At 36.1% G+C, this 20,704-nt stretch overlaps 1 protein-coding gene across 6 annotated transcripts in view; it reads left to right on the forward strand.

Moving 5' to 3' along the window:
- Nucleotides 1–18,793, forward strand: part of LOC124307202 (uncharacterized protein CG43867) — a 58,155-nt gene extending 39,362 nt beyond the window's left edge. For 2 of the 6 annotated variants that reach the window (XM_046768656.1, XM_046768658.1), the window contains 17 exons: nt 502–687; nt 1,662–1,864; nt 2,548–2,779; nt 3,284–3,458; nt 4,623–4,859; nt 4,970–5,279; nt 5,672–5,945; nt 6,056–6,445; nt 6,590–6,763; nt 9,110–9,273; nt 9,431–9,764; nt 10,367–10,606; nt 10,727–10,866; nt 11,856–11,985; nt 12,077–12,286; nt 12,539–12,674; nt 13,914–18,793. In XM_046768656.1, coding sequence (XP_046624612.1) covers nt 502–687; nt 1,662–1,864; nt 2,548–2,779; nt 3,284–3,458; nt 4,623–4,859; nt 4,970–5,279; nt 5,672–5,945; nt 6,056–6,445; nt 6,590–6,763; nt 9,110–9,273; nt 9,431–9,764; nt 10,367–10,606; nt 10,727–10,866; nt 11,856–11,985; nt 12,077–12,286; nt 12,539–12,674; nt 13,914–13,978 — 3,600 coding nt within the window. In that variant the 3' untranslated portion in view covers nt 13,979–18,793. Of the gene's footprint in view, nt 1–501; nt 688–1,661; nt 1,865–2,547; nt 2,780–3,283; nt 3,459–4,622; nt 4,860–4,969; nt 5,280–5,671; nt 5,946–6,055; nt 6,446–6,589; nt 6,809–8,980; nt 9,274–9,430; nt 9,765–10,366; nt 10,607–10,726; nt 10,867–11,855; nt 11,986–12,076; nt 12,287–12,538; nt 12,675–13,913 lie in introns of all 6 variants that reach the window. The other 4 variants (XM_046768653.1, XM_046768655.1, XM_046768659.1 and 1 more) reach the window with 4 other exon arrangements.
- Nucleotides 18,794–20,704: the final 1,911 nt, after the last annotated feature.

Here is a 20,704-nt window from a genome sequence, read left to right on the forward strand (position 1 = left end):
TTTCATCTAGAGGAATATTGTTTCAACTAAATTCAACTTCATGAACTTCAGTTGCACTTGCAATCTTTCGTTACATGATACTTCTATTTTTACACATTTTTGACTCGGCTGTACATCTGGTAAATCCTTAAGTCGATGAATAAGCGACGATTTTGTTCAATATTTCTGTAGCATACGCCAAAGCTCCTATACGGGCTGCTCTCTGTTATCCTTTATCTCGCATATCGAAACTCTGACAGACATCTCGAAAAAAAACCAGGCAGAGTGTCATTTGCACTTGGGTCATTTTTACCTAAAATTTCTCGTGGATAAGTCTAATAAAAGAATTTGTACCATACCTTGCGATTATAGTCGATTACCATTATTTAATAATCTACCTCAAACAATTTCAATTATTTCAATCGTAATTATTGACACCATTCATTCGAGAATTGATTATAACGGCTGTTTTGACAAATTGAGTTAAACGTTCGAGCTAAATGGTTCTTTGATCATCCACAGAGACAATTACGACTACAAGACGCCCGACAGGTCGAGGCTAAGGCTGCTAGAATAAAGGAATGGGTAACGAATAAGTTGCGCGAATTGGAGCAGCAAAACCAACATTTAAGAGAGCAAAATAACAAGTGTAATCAGCAACTTGAGCTACTACGGAATCACATAACAAACATCGGATTGCGCCCACCTGTAGGTTCAATAAAGAGCTGTTACTTTTAGCTGTAATCCTATTACAAACTTGATGACCATTGTTCAGACAATTAATGGCGCGCCGATTATTTCATGATTATCGACTTGTATGTATGTACATCAGAATGGTCCATGATATAGTCGCGCTCGAATTTTACTGTTCTCATAGGCAAAGATATTTTGAGATAAATTCGTTTCTAATGTTCGTTTCTTCTTTTCGAATGTCGCCAAAACCCCAGGCTCTTTTCTTAACTCTCACAATAAGTTCTGTCGCTAAGCCCACAAATTTTCCAGTTTGAATAACACGGGATTTTTCAAAACTCAAAATTAGATTTTCGAATATATATGGCTATGTGTGAGAAATTCTCCAAGTTTCAGATTTTTTTACGCATATAATCAATAGAAAGAACAATTAACTGCAACGTGCGAATAATTCTATATTTTTTTTTTTTCGACAATGAGAAAATTCAAAGCCTCACAATCAGCGTCAAAAATTAGAATCGAGACAGGAGCTTGGGGGGGGTGAGCGCTTTTACAAGAAATTGATTTGTCAATATTTCAGTTCATGAGAGCAACTAAATTTGAGCCGCACCGTAGTAATGTACACAGATTTATGCATGAACTCTCCTAGGCAAACATCTAACCATGATCATGCATAAAAATTAGAGCATTCCTAAATTATTCAATTTTGAAAAATCGCCAATTATGGACCCATCCGAGCCAGAATACAATAGCCAAAGTTGGCAAATAAATATTGGGATTATCCTTGTAGTCTTTAACGAGTTCTAATCAAACAATTTATTTCTAAACAACAGCATGAATTTGGAAGATTGGTTCGCAAAGTTTCTGTATCTGTACTTGCTTGTAACTTGCGCGTTGTGAAAAACTAGCAAGAATAAAATAATCACGCAGCTTAATGTCATACTTGTATTGTTAGACCCAGCTTTACTATTTGGTTGTCCTGCTCAACACAGGCACCAACAAGAGCATCGTTGTCGTTGGAAGTAGACCCTACGTTGCGCCGGCGTTCCGAAAGCTTAGACACCACTCCACACGCGATTCAGGAAACTGTACAGAACTCTATTGCTGAGCCTCAAACGAGCACAAGGCATAGACGACATTTATCAGCTTGTGGTACAATTCAGCAGGGAAGCACAGCTGTCAATATGGATTCCAGGTAGGTCACGTGTTATCTTTGTATGGTTACATATCAATAAGATTCGATAGTGTTACTTGACTCGAATTACTTAATCGGCTCTCGTCAATTAATACTACATACTTGCCTTGACTGTAATGCGCATATATCTACAACTTCTCTATTTCTCAGAGTTTGCCTTTCGATGATAAAGTTTGATTCTCCTTGGGAGGCCTCATGACGTAATAGCGGCGCCCGATTTTTTTTAATGCGGTACCCTGTAACGTCCTGGGACTTCCTACGGGGATCTGCCAACTATTTAATCAATCCGTTTTCAAATTACTTGATCATTCTAGTCTGTATTCATGTTAAAGGTAAAATATATTCAGTCCATCTAAATACCAACTTAACACTTGTTATTATCATCCAATTGTGCACATCAGTAATCTGGTTAACAAATAGAATAAGAAACAAAACCATGATGCTCATAAACTCCTTTATCAAATTGTATCTTGGTTCGTGATGATTCTAAGTGCAACCACATAACACCGCAAGTACCTTATTGAGATTTTAAAGAAAGCCTGTGGTAACTAAAGTCAATTGCTCCTTATTAACTGTATTATACAGGCATCACATACATAGTAAATAAAACTATGATGAACATCAATAATTAAGGAATTATTGTTCAGCTTTACATTATTACGCATTTGATTACTTTTTTTTAGCATACTGTCCGAAGAGTTGGCTGCTGCTGTGGAGAATCTAGTTATGCTACCAAATATTCCTGGTGTCTTGGAAACTAATAGAGATAGTACTGGCTCTGAGGCAGTACACGACTATGCTGAAATCTATACCCCTAGTAGGGAAGGAGTCAATTGGAGTCAGGCTGGTCAAGGTCCCCGCCCACCCACGCCACCATTGCATAGATTTCCTAGCTGGGAGGCGAAAATTTATCAGGTAAGCATAGGCAAGTTTAATTTACAAAACAGTATTCATAAAAAAGATGGATTCCTTTCTCGCGCCATCAAGTCACAAATGACATAGTGATAAATACAACAAAGATAGGAAACTTGTTGAGTATGTTTTGAAAGATGTAGTCACTGGACAGAGCTGGGGCAACAGTGGATCTACAGTTTGCGAGTAGCTGTACCCAGAGTGAAGCTAGAAAAACCTATCCTCGTAACAGCAATGAGAGTATGGGGTACAAACGAAGAGTCTATCCACCCATGCGAGATATTGTAACTGCCGTCTTTATTGCTACCTATACTATCTCGTGTATTGAAAACGCTGTAGCTCTGCTCACACGCTACTCGTGCTTGCCTGAACCCTAGGCCCAACATCCTATTAGTGCTGCCAATGGCGACATGGATCCATTATATTTCTTACTGGAGAGCGAGCCACTTGGCATAGGCTCTATGGGTGTAACGAAAATAATCATATTGCTCTTGAAATTGCTCTTAGGTTGCCGACGGTGGATTAGGCATCGGACCTCCGACTAATGAGGAATCAGCTCCTTCAACAACTACAAACACCACTAGTTCATCTAAGCATTCTCATGCAACTGGACACAATCTAACTGCTCATAACTCACAGGGCTATTGTGATATCTCTGTACCTGTTTATGCTACTGTCAAAGGTAAGCTAGCATACTTAGCATATTCCATTCTGACCATTGAGACTGAAACTTTTTCCACTTCAAAAGTACTCATTCAATTTACCAACTACACGAAAAAATCTGTACTTACAATTTGAGGATATGGATATATAAAATTTTAATCCCAGATATACTCTGCACCATGCATGTATGCATGTTTGTGGATCAAAAGTCGAAATCTGAATTAATGGAAAAACTTACTCCTCACCATACTCAAGATCAACCAAGTAGACAGACACCCAGCTTTTGACTTTTAATTTACGGACATGTACCACAAAAGCATGTGCTTTGTACACAGTGGTATGTAAACCTAGTTACACGCCCGCATCATAAACTTACGGCATCGTCAGTAGTACAAAAGACCGTTAATATACTCAGGTCAACGGAGAATTAGACCAGTGTCCCACAATTCGGAATATCCAGAAACCGAAATGACCGATAGCCGATCGTTCATTAACTTTTGCCAGAATATTCGGTGAATAGAGCTGAAAATACTTCTGGATTGGCTGTCTGTAGTCCCAGGTTCCAGACGTTACAGAACAGTCTTATTCTTCAATTTCTTACACTAATTTTCTGGTCTTTGATAGTTCCTGGAACTAAAACGGCCCGTATGATTGACTCGTGATCGGATATTATCGATCAGTCTGGTTAGATTTGCAAAATAGCAAATTAAGTTGCAGCCAATATGACCAAATGCCAGTTGTCTGTAAGGACTGTGCAGGGTCCTTTATCTAAAATCACAGAAAAATGACCATATACCGATACGTATACCTGTATACTGATAAAAAAGACCAGAAGGACCTCTTTATATAATGAACTACGTAGATGTGTATGGGCATATCCAGAAATTATCTTTAAATATTTAGGGTCAGACTTCGATTTTTCTGCAATTTTTTGATTCCGTACATGAAAGATTAGTCCGTTTCTTTCACTGATGGTATCCAATTATTATCCACCTACACGTATATACATATATAGGTTAATTTAATCGTTGCTGGACATGATAGTGTCTGCCGCAGCCGTTTTACCTGTCGTCCGTCTAAGTGGCCCTCTCTCATCCTAGGTTTCCTATCCAGAAAAGAATAAATGATCTTGTACGTATATTTTTTCCATATTACTAAGTACTAATAATTATTAATTAAACAGGTAGAGCCAGTCAGATACGATCTATGCCATTTGGGGACAGTTCAGATGACAGTTCAGAGGGAGAGGAGCATCCCAATCAAACAGAAACCAATACTAGAATAACCAATAGTTCTTCGGACAATACAGATTCGTCTCTAGGGAGTGGTAGTAGCCCTTCAAAGAGCGTGAAAACTACAAGCAGCTTGAGCCCAGCTAAACGAAGTTCGAGTGGCTCTCCTAGCAAAAGCGTGAAGCGTGGTAAATTTAACTTGTATCGACAATAAACGTGTTGTTCACTCCAGTGTTAAAAAGAATAAATGACGTAGAGGCTCAACTTGGCAGGTTTAAGAACTTGTCGCACATTTTAGATGTAACGAAATTTTCAGATACCTCCCTGGAATCAGGGCTTTCTGAAGATTATGCTATACCTCCCGATGCTCTGAGTTCGACATCCCTAGAATCTAGCATGCCGAGTTTGCTTATCAGGGCATCTGGGGAAAGTCCAAAACGACTCGAATCATTGGAAAAAACTGGGCACCTTGCGAAACTAGGAGGGAAACTAAAGACATGGAGAAAACGGTGGTTTGTCCTTAAAAATGGGGTGCTCACCTATTGGAAGAGCCAAAATGACGCGAATCGCAAACCACAAGGGCAAATAATTCTTGACGAGGTCTGCAGGTGCGTATCTACACATAACATTCAGATGCCAGAGATGCTGTGTATACTGGAACAACACAATTCAGCTCAGTGATTGATTATCTGAAACACAAGCTTGTTGCTACCATCCGACTTTTCTCTTTCGAATCAAAGAATTGCACACATACCTTTACAGTGAATCGAAAAAGTTCTTCTAAGATTTATTTTGGCATTGAGGCCTTTTGCATCTAAGCATATCCTAGTTCAAAGCGAAGAATGCCTGTTTCAGGAAAGACTACCAATCTGCAAGCTACGCTTAGACTTGCACAAAGAAGCTCTTTGCATATAATATGAGCATACAACGACTATTTTGGGTTTCTGTACTGCTGCAGTTAGTGCTGTATACCTATGTCATGTGAAATCGTACATTGTAGGATTAACCGAGCAGAAGGAGCAGCTACATTCGAAATTGCTACAGGCAAAAAAACATATTACCTGACCGCTGATTGCATAGCAACAATGGAAGATTGGATAAGGGTATTACAAAATGTTCAAAGGCGTAATGCAACAAAGTTATTGCTGAGTAAAGAGGATAACAAGCCAACAATCCAAGGCTGGCTGACAAAAGTAAAAAATGGTCATGCAAAAAAGTGTTGGTGCGTTCTTATTGGAAAAATGTTCCTGTACTTCAAATGTCCCAGTGATACGGTAAGAGTGAGATTACAATGACTGAGCAATAAAAAAAGAAACGTTGTGGATATTCAATTACCTTTTCAAGTCATCAGTCAGTATTAAACTGTGTATTCACTTGTTTTAAGAATCCTATTGGACAAATAAATATGAGGGATGCTCGTGTGGAAGAAGTGGAACACGTCTCCGACAGCGACAGTGAGGAAAGAGATGCAGAATGCCCGCATGAGAGAACAATTGGCATTTTCCCTACTCATCAGGGTCCGACTTATCTTTTAATATCTCATAAACACGAGAAGGACAATTGGCTCTACCATTTAACTGTTGTATCGGGTGGCGGACCTAGTGCTGGCACACAGTATGAGCAATTGGTACAAAGATTAATGGAAACTGACGGCGATCCCACCTGTGTACTATGGCGTCATCCACTCTTACTGCATACGAAGGAAAATATTGCAAGTCCCTTGACAAGTCTTACGTCGGAATCCTTGCAGATGGAAGCTATCAAGTTGTTTAAGGTCTGAATCTTATCAAGCAATTTACCAATTCTCTGTTATGTATACTCATGTCACTACTGATTCTCTACGCCTCACAAAAGACATTCAACTCTTTTAATTTATTGGTAGAGTTGTGTTCATTTTATTGTACTTGTATCATTTTAGGCCTGCCAACTTTTTATGTCGGTAGCTGTGGAACAAGCTGGGATCGATTATCACGTTGTTTTAGCACAAAATGCGCTACAGCAGTGTTTGGATCAGCCAGAGCTGCAGTCAGAATTCGTTAGTGCTTTAGTAAAGCAGACCAGCCGTCACACTCAACAGCGCTTGGGCGTTCAGGTAAAGAAGGCTGGCAGTCGTGTGTCACTGGGTACTGCGCGCGTTGTAAGTTCGGCTTTTTTTTTAACAACACCTGAGTTCCGTGTACCATTTTATACGATGGCATTGACGATAGTAAATCCCCGTTATTCATCTCATGATTATTATATGTATATTGTGGGAGCAGTATTTATTAGAGAGGGCAGTGCATGTTGGTTGTATACCGAAAACCTGTGTTGGGTCATTCCACTCAAAGTAGTTTAAGATGACGGAAATTGTTACTGTACATACTTTGCTTTTAAAAAAACAGATGCATGGAGCAAATCAAGTTACCGGAGGACAGTTACCAAACTCACCTTAAACAGAAAAAACGAATTCTATATTACTACAGTTGATTTCCAATTTTACTTGTTCGTCAACTTAGAATAATATATTTTCACACTATTCGTGCAGACTATTCCCTCTATTCAGTGTTGTTCATTTTACATTTAAGTATTATTGAAATTGCCAACAAGGAGTACACATATATCAAAATACAACATTTAGTTGAAGCTGCTGCAGTAAAATATATACCTGTGAGCCTCGGTATTAAAATGGTACATTGGAACTACTTGGTCAAGTATATTTTATGATTGAAATCGCTAATTTTAAAACGTGAACAAGATTGTAGCTGGAAAAAATCCACTCTATTCCAAAAAAGGAAAGTTAATTGCTGTAGACTCTCTGTAACTTACCACTTTATTCGTTGCGTTATAGAATGTTGTTTCAACAATTGTTATATTTGACCAAATGAAAATAAAGTTCTTTTTTTCTAACATTCATTCATTCTTCACTTTTATTTGCTGCTTTACATGTGCTAATTTTAGATTTCAAACATTAACGGCATGCTTGTGGTTTTCTAGTTACGTCTGTTAATTTACTTTGTTTCACCACGTTCATTTACTGAATCGAATTATACATCAAACGATATTGTCCAATCTCGTTACCCTTTGTGTGAGCTGAACATATTTCGACAGCCGATCATTTCCTTGAAATTGGCATATTAGTTAAAGTATGTTATCCACTATTATTATTCTATATATAATAATATTTAAAGGAATTTTAAGATTTTGTCTGAATACGTTTTGCATTGCACACACTTGCAGAATGGTATGTTGGTGTACATAAAATTCACATACACAGAAAAACATCTTTGAATTTAGTTTTTATGGTTAATTAATTTTTTACAGCTATAATCTCCTTTATTTGAATGCTACTTAGAGAATAGTATTTAGGTAAAGAGTAGTACAAATATTACTTACGAATGAAAGAAAAGTTAATCTCTGTAGAATGAATTGGAAATCTTCAGGTAAAATTTCGAAGTTATAGTGCTGCCATTGAAAACTAGGAGTTTGCAGCAGCGTTGAAATGTAGTTTACACGTCATTACGGAGACAAGAATTCAATATACAACATGTTTGAAAATTTCTACATTAATAATTATTCAGTCAATCAACAAATTGTACGCTTTTTCTGTATGCTAATTATTTAATTCACAATATCGATAATTAAACCATTTTATGTAATTAACATTCAAGTTTACAGTAATCACAATGCATATGTACACATCTCATGTGTTTTTGCTTATAGGGCATATACCCATTGCTTATACTAACATATCTGATGAATAGATTAAATCATTCTAGAAAATACTTGCATTTAGTTTTCATAATCCCTAAAAATTTTCAACATTAGACTTGCATTAGTTTCAACCACACATTTCTGTCTTTTTCATTTTGAGAATGGTATAAAGTAAAAATTGAGAACTCGAGAAAATTATTACTGAATCAATATATTCAGAAGTTTATTTGCAACAGCATTATTAAACACATTGGCACATTACATCCTACAATTTCCTTTCATGAACAGATGAAATTAGCATTGCCATATGACTTTGCAAATTCCCTTTGTTGTAAATACAAATGCACAGTGACCTAGAACTATGAAGTAATTGGTAAAAAATTGTTAAAAAAAATACAACCAAATCTTTAATATTTACTTACTACAAACATTTCTACGATACCAAAGATATTTAACGACTGGTATTAATAACTATAGATTATCGGCGTATGAAATTAGACATTTCTATATCAAATAGAGTACATATATGTCTTTCAGACATGTTGAAAGAATCAGTAATTTGATAAGTTAGGTGAGGTCCAGCGAAAGACCATAGTAGTATGCCAGCATACCATTGCAGCAACTCCTCCTCTGCGCCACACAATCGCTGTTCACCTGCGATACGCAAAGTCCCACAGCCAGTGGTGGCAGTGAAAATGCAGACGTCCAATCGACGGCCTCAACTTCTCACAGTCCTCCGCTCACACAGGCCCATTCTACACCAACAATATTGGATTGTAAGACAAATCCTGCCCAGTACGTGCTTGTCCAAGGATGGCAACTCTTGGCACTTGCTGTATCACTTTTCCTTCCACGAAACAACAGGCTGCTCTGGTATTTAAAACTACACCTCAACAGAAATGCGGATTCCAAGTGAGTCTATGCATATAATACCGTGCAAGCTTGATTCATCAGTCGATCATATTTGGTGTACTATGGCTGCCTATCTTATGTCTACTCACATATCCATGTACATGTAATATTGTAGGAAATGAAAATTATTCTGACACACAATACTCTTTTTTCCTAGAACCGAATGTGGCAAATACGCAGCGTACTGTGAAAGAGCACTGGAAAGAACTTTGCAAAATGGGGGTAGGGAGGTGAAACCATCTAGGATGGAGGTGTTGTCAATTTTATTAAAGAACCCATATCATCACTCCTTGCCGCATGCAATTCCGGTTCATTTTTTGAACGGAACTTATCAAGTTGTTAGTTTTGACGGCAGTACAACTATCGAAGAATTTTTGAATACATTAAACCAAGAAATTGGCTGCCGAGACGTTCATCAATCTGGATTCACTCTTTTCAGCGATGATCCAATTGAAAAAGATTTAGAGCACTTTATCGACCTGCAAGCTAAGGTAGGCACCTACCCCTTCAAAACGACTTTGAACCCAGCGCTGGCCTTAGGGACGGGCAAAGCGGGCAGTAGCCTGGGGTGCCACAGATTTAGGGGCGCTTGAATGAAGTATTTATTTTCTATTTTTTCATGAGACAAGGTTTTTCCCATGCGAGCTCAAAAATTTTTATGGTGTGAACATCAAATGCATTAGACTCCAGTGAGAACAGTTGAAGCGAGTTGGGTTAGGCGCACGGTCACAATGGGCACCGTACACGGCTTTCAGCATTGGCAGTTTTATCCACGGAAAATGACACAGCATCTACAATGAACATTTCTGAAGTAATAAAAGACTTCGCCAATGCCAAAGCAAGGCGTGTCAATTTTGAAATTTCGGATGAATGCTGAATCATTAACTGAATTCATTTCGATAATTTTGCGATTCCATGGGGAGGGGGAGGGGGGGCGACTATCCGTTAGCTTACCTGGGGCACGTAAAACTCTAAGGTCGGCGCTGTTTGAACCGGTAAAATAAAATATATGCAGTTCGGACAATGACAATTGATGCAATACCTAAACTGACATCGCTGTCAGAATCACCAATTATAGGTACGTCTTTTTCAGCTCTGTGATATTATATCTAAATGGGAAACAGCATTGAGGGAAAAAGGTTCCGGAAAGTTTGAAAATACAAGAGTGATACAATTGACTTATAAATCCAGGTGTTACTGGAAACATGCTGTCAAAATGGAAACTGATAGAGAAAGACTATTGCTTTGTTATCAAATCAATCAACAAGTTGTACAGGGCAAGTTTCCTGTCAATCGAGAACTCGCCTTTGAACTTGCCTCTCTCATGGCACAGGTGAGCACTCCAAGTTCATAGTGTAATTAAATTGAGCGTGATGAAAAATTCCATCAACATAAATGTAAAACGTAACTCTGGAATGTGCTATAAATATGAATATTGAAAACCGCATTTCAGATCGATTTTGGGGAGTATAGCAACGAGAAGACCCGCGGTAGCAGTGGACCTGGAAACAATGCTCACTATCATGTTCTGCAGGCTCTCGACAAATTTTACCCAATTCGGTATCGGATTAATATCACTTCCGATCAGCTAAGGTTTGTATGCCACATAAGTTGTGCCATTTTTGCTCCCCTCACAATTCCAGTTACATATTACTGCCGGCTATTCAACTCACCACGGCCCCATATGGAAATACCTAACACAAATGAATGTATACAGCGTAGCGTATGAGGATGGTTGTCATTCAACAATAATTGGAGATTATTCTTACTTTTTTCAAGTAAATTAGGAAACATGTTCGAATAATGTGCAAGGTCACCATCGCCATGTGAACCGTTTGTGAAGCATTTCTGCTGCTGCCCGGCCTTATGCTCAGAGCTATTGTTACTTATCGATAGTTAATGCTATTCCTTATTAAATGAGTTAATACCGTTAATACCCATTGAAGCTTCAGAACTTTTGTCAAATTGATCAGCAAAACTAACCAATGTATTTACCATAGAAATAAAGAAGAAAATAAGCAGTCCCAATCTTTATATTGCAAATTGCACTTACAGAATTGGTAGATGATATTAATTTTTAGTAATGAACTGGTTCCCGGTATTCTAGACTTTCGGCATGCATTAGTGCCTGGAGTAAGTATAGCTGAGCCTGTTAGCGTGCGAGCCTGTGCCATATTGGTATCTACTAGTGGAGTGTTTAAAGAATCAATACTTATTGATACTGGACTCAAAGGTTACAGAACGTTAATCAAGAAACAACGGGATAGTGTGATATATTGTTAATTTTTTCAAGTTACATTCAAATTGTTTACATTTCGATCGTACGCTAATTACTTTCTGTAAAACATATGAGATGGTCATAATGTTTCCGTTACAGGAAATCAGAATTTATGTTCTGATGTATTCTACATTTAAAGAAAAGCTTTTCAAAAATATAACACAACCTGAAAAATGGTCCTGTAAAATTTCGTACACAAGGATCATTCCTTCTGTAATTCCTCCTATTTCTATACTTATATAAATATATCAAAGTTCGAAAATGTATGCAACGTTTTCAAGCATATTGGTATTCATTGTTACAGGGAACTGCAAGAGAAGCTGCAAGAAAAATGGATTTCCCTGAGAGGTCGCAGTATCCTGGATTGTGTCAGGATATATTTAACTTGTACCAGAAAATGGCCCTTCTTTGGCGCCACTCTATATCAGGCTAAGGTAAACAGCCCCAGCAAGTCTTGTTGCTAAATATGATAGTTGAAATTTCCGATAGAAATGAAGTTCCTAAGAAGATCATTTTTGCAATTAGCTGAAACAAGTTGAGCCAGCAACCGTTTGGATCGCAGTTTCCGAGGACAGTGTTACGTTACTAGAGCTACAAACAATGGCAGTATTGTGCCGATACAACTATGCAAATATTATTACCTTTGGTGGCTGCTTGGACGACTTCATGCTAGTTGCATGCCCAGATGAAGGAGCTGCTGAACAAAAGCTTCTATTTGCCCTTAATAAACCCAAGGTAAAATTAGAATTCTCAGTACTACTTGTCACTAGAACTGTCGTTGCTCCAAATATGAATCACAGCTGGCAAAAAACACGCGCATGGTGCCAAATGTAAACTGGCTCGTACAGACACTTTAAAATGATCAATTGTCAGATTTAGAGAATACTCATAATAAAGTGTACCGCGTCTATTAGACAATTAACCACTTCTCAAATCATTCTGTACCGCCAAGTTCGATTAGATCTTACCATTTACATAACTTTTTAGATCCTCGAAATAACGTTGTTAATTGCCGACTACATGAATGCCCTGGGTCACGCGTTACCCGGAACACCGCAGATGAATACCCTGACACGTAATGGTTCACATCGGTCTATAAAGTCTACCTTAAGACCTGCAACTGGTACGTAAAATTTAACAGGACTATTTTTACGGTATTGAGCAAATTGTGAAACCCGACTATCGTCTACTTTAACTAAACGTATTATCTTAGGTGTGGCGCGTTAACAGAAACTCAATGTCAAAGTATAAAAGGCCTGATGGACTTTTTTGTAAGATGTGGTTTAATTTTTCTTTAAACAAATTTTAAAAATAACAATGCTTTGCTATGAATATTCCATGGAACAGAGTCTAGGCAGCCGCTTATCGGCATGCCAGAAAGAATGAACATTATTGGACGGCGTCGGCAAAGTCGAGTGCACTACCATTAGGCGGCTGAATGCCAGGTTATATAAAGAACATAAGCACAATACCACAGCGTTGGTAAGGCGTTTTGATTGTTTTGTTGACAACATGCTGACCTTGTGGTTTCTCTCTGTAGCGTGATTTTTTCGCAGCCTAAAAGCATCACAAAAGTCAAATAAATGGATCCCAGACGCGGATCACACAAAACTTTCGGAAAAATCGAGCACTAAAATGTAATGAAAAAATGTTTAGCTTTTAGAAAACGCATTTGGTAAAAAATGTAAACGCTCATAATTGCGCAGGGATACAGAATAACTAGAATTAGATGAAGGTGAAATAATTAAGAACTGTTTTTAGGAAATTCACAGATTTAACGTACTCTAAACAAATTCTCCGGAACGAACACAAAATTAGCCAAGTTTTGAAATTCAGGTACAAGAGAAACAGAATAACTTTTATTAAGATTTTATTTGTGAAATCTTCATATCTCCACAACAAAATCTTTGCAAGCCCTATTGTCGTGGCTTTGAGTTTCTATAATTAGCCCAGATTTGTGAAAAAAATAATGTTAAATATCCGTAACGACCAGGTTCCGTGGGTAGCCTGATTTCACTAACAATGAATTGCCCCGATAGTAAAGCTTGTGACGTTGCACCTAGAGTGCAAGTCTAATTGTACGTAGAAGTATAAGGTGTGTAAAAATTCACGACTCAACGATATTTACATCTAAAGTACAGAAAAACTAATTGAATGCGAAATAGTGTAAACTTCTTGATCGGTTTTTCATGACACATTGAACTTTATTCAATATTATTCAAATAATCGCAACTGTGGTAAGACTAAAAAGTGGTTTCAAAGTTGCCAAATATGTTAGACTTAGAATAAACATGCTGAGTTATTGACGACCTCTAAGATAATGCAATTGAAGGATATAAAAATATTAAACTTAATGTAACAGGTTCAAGCTGTCTTCCAACACAACCGGACATATTGAAGTCAACTCCAGACCACCAAAGACCCTAAAGAGACTGTATGTTATACTCATTATTTTCAATTAAAAAAGTTACCGTAACATGTCGCTGAGTATAATAGGAAAGTGTCGAAGTTCTATTAAAGCGCTATACCTCAATTACAAATAATTGGTCTCATACATGTTTACCAATCGATTGTTCCATGAGAAGCATGCAAGACTCAGTAAACAAAATTTCTCCCATCAAACACAGCAGTTGTATCTACAATATATATTATATGTATACATGCGACTGCCATTTTGATTTGTCAAGAATTCAAAATTTCTGTGGGATATAGAAATAGCTTTCTCAATACAAATTCGACATCATGTGCCATTTTTCACAGTCGTTTTCAGTCAGTGATCGACATTTGTGAACTAAATTGGCATTGAGGTCATATCGCATTTCTTTACAGTGACAATGAATGTAATTTATATTTTACTACAGTGCGCAATATAAATGTAACGATCAATTTGTGGAACACTGCCTAATATTTAAATTTGATGAAATAGTTCTGTATGAATGTCAGTGATGTACTGAAATTTGAAAATTTTGCTACACATTTATATACTAAATTTGAATATAAGGTGAACTATGATATGTGTATATTGTGTAATTTTAAAGATCATAGTGATCATGTCATTTGTACATAGGGGCGATAGCATAATAGATATTGAGTAAGTGTGGAAGTCCATATGAAACCAACAGATACTTTTCCTAACTATCTTCGATCATATTGTAATTTGATGCTCATGGATTCATAGTAGTAAAAATTCACTTACAATCTTCCCTGATATTTTCTCGTCGCTGTTTAGTTATTGCATGGTTTGGAAAATTTGGGCAAAATCTTTTTTATGCCATCTATATGTCTTCTGTTCTCCGTTGAAAATCCAACATATTATACTGTGGGTAGCAGTTATTCACAATTTCAATTTTGAGTATGTTTTTACAGCTTAAGTGATTTCTTTGCTGCTTTATTTATGAAATAGTCACTTCAGTAACCCATTTTTTCCAACGGTGTTGTATACTGTGCAAATGTCATAACACATTTGTTATAGTAAGTTGCAATTTCCCAATGAGATTACGGAAACGTTGTCGAGTTGGACCAAAAAAACTGTCAACGATTTTGAAAGAAGTGACGTCTGTTGATGAGGGAAAATAATCTATTGCAGTGTTTTTTATTATTTGATGTGGATTTGAATTACTATTCAGCGCCATTAGGTTCCGAGTTAAAAAGCAACTGCATGAAATGAGGCAACACAATGTTCTAATTTCGTATCGATCTGTCGATATAAGTATCGTAAGAATTGGGTGAAAGAAAACAGTGAGGCAATCCAACTTTCATCTGCATATAGGCAATACAGGGCGCCAATATCATATGTATAACCCATATTACATACCATCAACACTAGCAGCTGAAGAACAGTTGGCATCAACAGTTCAAATTCTGGAGCGACGCAGAATGAAATAAATGAAACTACCTTGAATAGAATAATAAAGTGTGAATAATTGTTAAAATCTAATGCACTAATGTTTAATAATTATAATTGATCTAGAATAAAGCTGAGAATGTTTCGAAGTTTGGACTAGGGTTCATTCAAAGTGACTTTTCCAGAGTTGCCCAGAGTTGCTAGGTAAAAACAAGTTCTTTATTGATTTTATGGAAGCAAACTTATTGGGTGAAACAGCCATCTTTATTAAGAACTTCGCAACTCCGCCGTAATCTCCATAGATGTGATGAAAATCGCGCTCACTTGACTGAAACTATTTTCTGGAGATTTAAATTCAAACAAGATGACAGAAAATTGTTGACTCTTAACGGTGAAAGATCAGGTGGAGCAATATCGAAAAATTTGAGTTGAGTTTTCAAACTTGAAGTTTTACATATAAGATTCAATTCCTCCATGTTCCAAAGATGTTGGTAAACTAATACAAATCACAACTCGCGTAGGAAGCTTCGGATAAATTGTTGATATTTCAAGTATCTGTAGAATATGCGCAGGTTATGTTGCATACAAGCTGTTGCCTACATGTAAATGATGGTTGAATTGTTTGTTTGCAGGCGACCATTGCCTTTTAGAGAATCATCACAGCATATTATTTATACAGTAAAGCTTCAGAAGTGTATGCGTGCATAGGAAATATTGACGCAACAAAAGGAAGACTCAGTGGTAACAATATTAGTTTGATATTTTCAAATGATAATCAATAAAATGAGCGATTGCCGTCTCCGTTAACAACATATTGTAGGATTACTATCAAGTGCCAAGACGTAAGAGCTGATGTTCGCTGTTGATCGTATATTTAGGTAAGCTCAGCAGGCAAGTCGGGCTAAAAAACACAACAAGAGATACTGTTTGCCACTTCCACAACATTTTCAATCCAACGATATCAACTGACGCTTTTCTTGTTATCTTGTTTCTACACAACCACGATTTCTATTTAATCTGTTCACGACTACTATGGGCCACTTTAACTTGCAATTGCCGATTAAATTCTATTCCAACGCGAACATCGAAAAACCACACTTGCTACGATAACAGCACACAGAGAGTCACATCACCAATTTCCTCACATCTTGTCAAAATATTAAACATTTATTCAAATATCGAATATAATTGGTTTAATATTATTATTTTTCAATAAATAATACTCACAGATGAAAATGAACCTACTATTCTGACATAATAGTCTACAACCTTTGTATATTTGGATTCATAAGGTCTAGATACACTGAGAAATATGGTATTACTATGTTGCCAACAAATAAAAACTTAAAGTTAAGACGAGGCAAGTACTAAAATTAGTGCAAAATTGTATATAACAATAAGCTACGTTATTTTGAAGATTAATTTCAAAGTGCACGCTACATTCATCCAAATTCCATCTGTTGATCTCCACTACAGGCAGACGAGTTTATTTGCTCCGTTTCATTTCCTTTCTATCCTTAACTATAGTCGATTTAATTATATGGAATGCGCCCAGTTTGTATCATCAGTTCGAACAGCAAATTACTATTGAAATTGCACAGAATCGAAAGTCTTATTTTCGATTCTCCCCCAATACTAAACTAAAACAATTAACCTCGACGCTTTCGTTGTCAGGTTGTTATTTTGACTATTCGACTTTTTATCTCTGAATTTTTTTTGTCACTTTTGGTATTGTAAATCTCCGCCTAAAACAAATAGATTCTACATTCAAATAAACCCTATAATTATAAACTTTCCACCAAGATAAAACTAAATCTGCACGACTAGCAGAGTTTGCAGTTGTTGTCTTTACAGCGATAATACCAAACCATAAGGATTCCTTGGAATAGGACATCCACACTCCTTGTGGGAGCCAACTGACTATCATATACGCAAGGTACAAGGACACCTCGAATGTTTTGACTTAACTCGAAACATCAGATCCTTATAGTATACTCTTCAAAAGAATGACTAGTAGATGTAAATTGTCTGGCGTATTGGAGTCTAACAGTTCACGAGTGGTGCTGTTATTTTTCAGGTTGACCGGCAACCATTAGTTGAATAGTAAAGTAAATTTTACTAAAATAAGGAACTTAATACTATTGATTTCAAGTTTCGTAATTATTAAAGTGTATTGTAATGATCGTTGGCCAACGAACTGGGTAATGTTAAATAATCAGTATTGATACAGACCTCTCTGAAATGTTATACAGCGATAATGCAACAGCAACGAACTGTAGAATCTGACTTTGTGCATGGCCCTGATGTAATTCCTAAGTAATGTATTAACAAAATGAGATATTCATCAGAGGTTACTTCCCATCTATTTTGGACTTTTTTAAATCCATTTCAATAGTAAATACTAGACTATTGCAGTACTTAGCTCGTAGAAAATGTACTATTGCACTTGCAATCCAAAAGTCCAGTAATGCAGTAATTTTATTTATAAATATGCATCAATTTCAATACTTGTGAATAATTTTAGATAAGCACTTAACTGATTTGTTGAAAAACTCTGACACCAAGTTTGGTGATGTAACTTTATGCTTTAGAAGAGTATGAATATGATTACTTTTGGGGTGCACTATATAGTCTGACAATGAAATGAAAAATTTCTTGCTATTAAAAGTTCTTGGGTATGTAAATTATCGTCCTGCATGTATAATTTTACTTTTCAATTGTTGTTGAAAAAGGTATTGAATATTTTTCGTGACATCTATTGGGTATGCTACAATAACTCTAGGTTTTTTTTAATGTATACTCTACAAACGATAAAACTAATGAGGTGAAATTTGGTCGACACATATTTTTGTATGCCGAATTCAAACTATGTAGGTACATATTATCAATAATTACATTGACTTGGGATCTCCTTTCCTTGTGAGTCGAAAGTATTCTATAATAACCTACATTGAGTATTTTCTATATATACATATTATTATACATAGAATGCATACGTGTATTTGTATTAGGATTATTTGAAAACTAGCATAGTATACATCGACATTACGCAATACAAGGACATAGTCCGCCATATACGTATGATATTATTTTGACATTGACTAGCCTTATTATATTATAGTATATATATTTATTTCTGGGATACGCGTTTCATTTTTTGAATTATTAATACTACATGCAGTCATATGTAAGTACATGACCAAATAGTTGTAAAAAGAAGTGTTCCCATCAAAATATCACTGTTGGGAATGAATATTCATCGTAAATCAAGTATTGAGACAGCTGAGAAGTCTTGGATCTGTTCAACAAATTTCTGTTATTATGAAATGTAACTAGTAGATTATGTCTTCCGTTGTTGGATAAAAAATAAATTACTGTAGAGTTTGGAGCAATTTCAAGAGTTGGACCTTCTTATTATAATATGATGGGGATACACAATACATAGAAAAATCCTAAAGCCGCCTATTGTAACAATAACCCATCAGCTAGGGGAGACTGGGACCAAGTTAATACATTATTTTGTGTTATAAAAGTTAAGGGTATTGTTTAATTCGTGAAGCGTGATTTAGATCCTTTTAATGAAGCACTTTATTCTTTATTTTTCTTACAATACATTCTCTACTGACATATACTGACGGAAGACTCGACTCACGCACACTGATTCTCTCAGCTAGCTCACTGTTCTATATATACATATACTTTCTCTGTGTTAGTACGTTCTTGTACCTCCTTTCACCTCCTTTCTTTCCGATTCTCATCTAGATTTTTGTCGTTCGTACTTTAATCGATATTATCGACCGTGTTCAATCTTACTTTTGGGTAATAAAGTAATTCTTATTGCGTCTTTTCTTTAACATTTTGTTTTCAATTTTTATTCAATGTTTGTCGAAAATATTTGAAAAAATATGTTGCCGTATTTTTTAGTACTCGCACTTTTAAGGGGTTAGGTGGGTTTCAAAATTTCAAAAAATCGAATTTTTTTTTTTTTGCTTATCTGATAATTGAATATGTTGAGAATATTCCTTTAAAATTTTAAAACGATCCGAGTCATATTCTAAGAGATATAGCCTTTGGATGTTGCACCCATCAGGCTATAACCAAGCGTGACGCAGGTATATGGAGGTTGTCTGCTGCAAATCAAGAAAAAAAATTAACGTGTGATGAAAATAATGTTGAAGATACGACAGATGTTACCGTGTCAGGTGATGGCACGTGGAAAAAACGTGGGTTTGCATCATTATACGGTGTAAGTACGATTATTGGCTACTATTCTGGAAATCTTCAATCGCGTTTTTCTCGAAACTACATTTTTGAAATCGGTAGTCACGATTTCTCGAAAACTTATGAACCGATCTCTTCCAAATTTTGCACACTTCTTCAAAATAACATTATATCGTGCTTGAACGAAGGAATTTTTTTTTTTCTATTCCAAGTAATTTTTCAAGGTCATGAAGGGTGCAAATTTTACTCAAAATAAGGGTTTTTTGTTTTCAACGCCGCCAAAAATGTAATTTTTGTTTTTTTTTTTTTTCTTCGTCCAAGCACGAGTTTTAAACATCTACTAACAGAAAATTTTTGTTTTTTGCATTTCAGATGAATCTGTCATGAGTTATCCTGACTACGCCGAGAGAACTTTTTTTTGAGGGGTCATAGCAGACGACGTGTCCACGCCTTAATTTTCAATATTTTTCAATGAAAATTTCACAAACTACTTATAAAATATGTATCTTTTATGTATTAAATTGATGGAATGAAATATTCTGTTGATTAAATAAAAAAAAAATTCATAAAAATGTACCTATTTTGAGCTTTTGAAACCCACCTAACCCCTTAATGACATTGCATATAGTCTAAAGCGGATCAAAACTTGTAGCAAAAAGTAAAACGAAATATTTCTCCATATTTTCTCTGTATTTTCGTCGTATTTTGTCAACTATAGGTAGTACGATTTTAAATGCTGTTAGTCCGACGATGTTTAAAAATTATTTTTTTTGTATTCCTTGGGTTTCAATTGATGGGAAAAGTTTCTAGCAAATCGATTCTGAGATGAAAGGCTTTAGTTTACAAAAATCGGGAAAAAGGTCTCTTTGAATTTTTTTTCCAATTAAATTTTAGCTGATTTTGATAAATGCTATAATAATCTTACTCCGGCACTATATTGATGGAATTTTGTAAGATCAAACGACTGGTCGTCATCCAAAGTCACTGTCAACAACGATTTGAATCTAATAGCAGAAAACGGAAAAATTTCGCTGTGTTGAGATCTGATTTTGTAATTACGTTGACATTCGATACATGGAATACTTCAA

Source organism: Neodiprion virginianus, chromosome 6 (assembly GCF_021901495.1).
Source record: "Neodiprion virginianus isolate iyNeoVirg1 chromosome 6, iyNeoVirg1.1, whole genome shotgun sequence".
Lineage (NCBI taxonomy): Eukaryota > Metazoa > Arthropoda > Insecta > Hymenoptera > Diprionidae > Neodiprion > Neodiprion virginianus.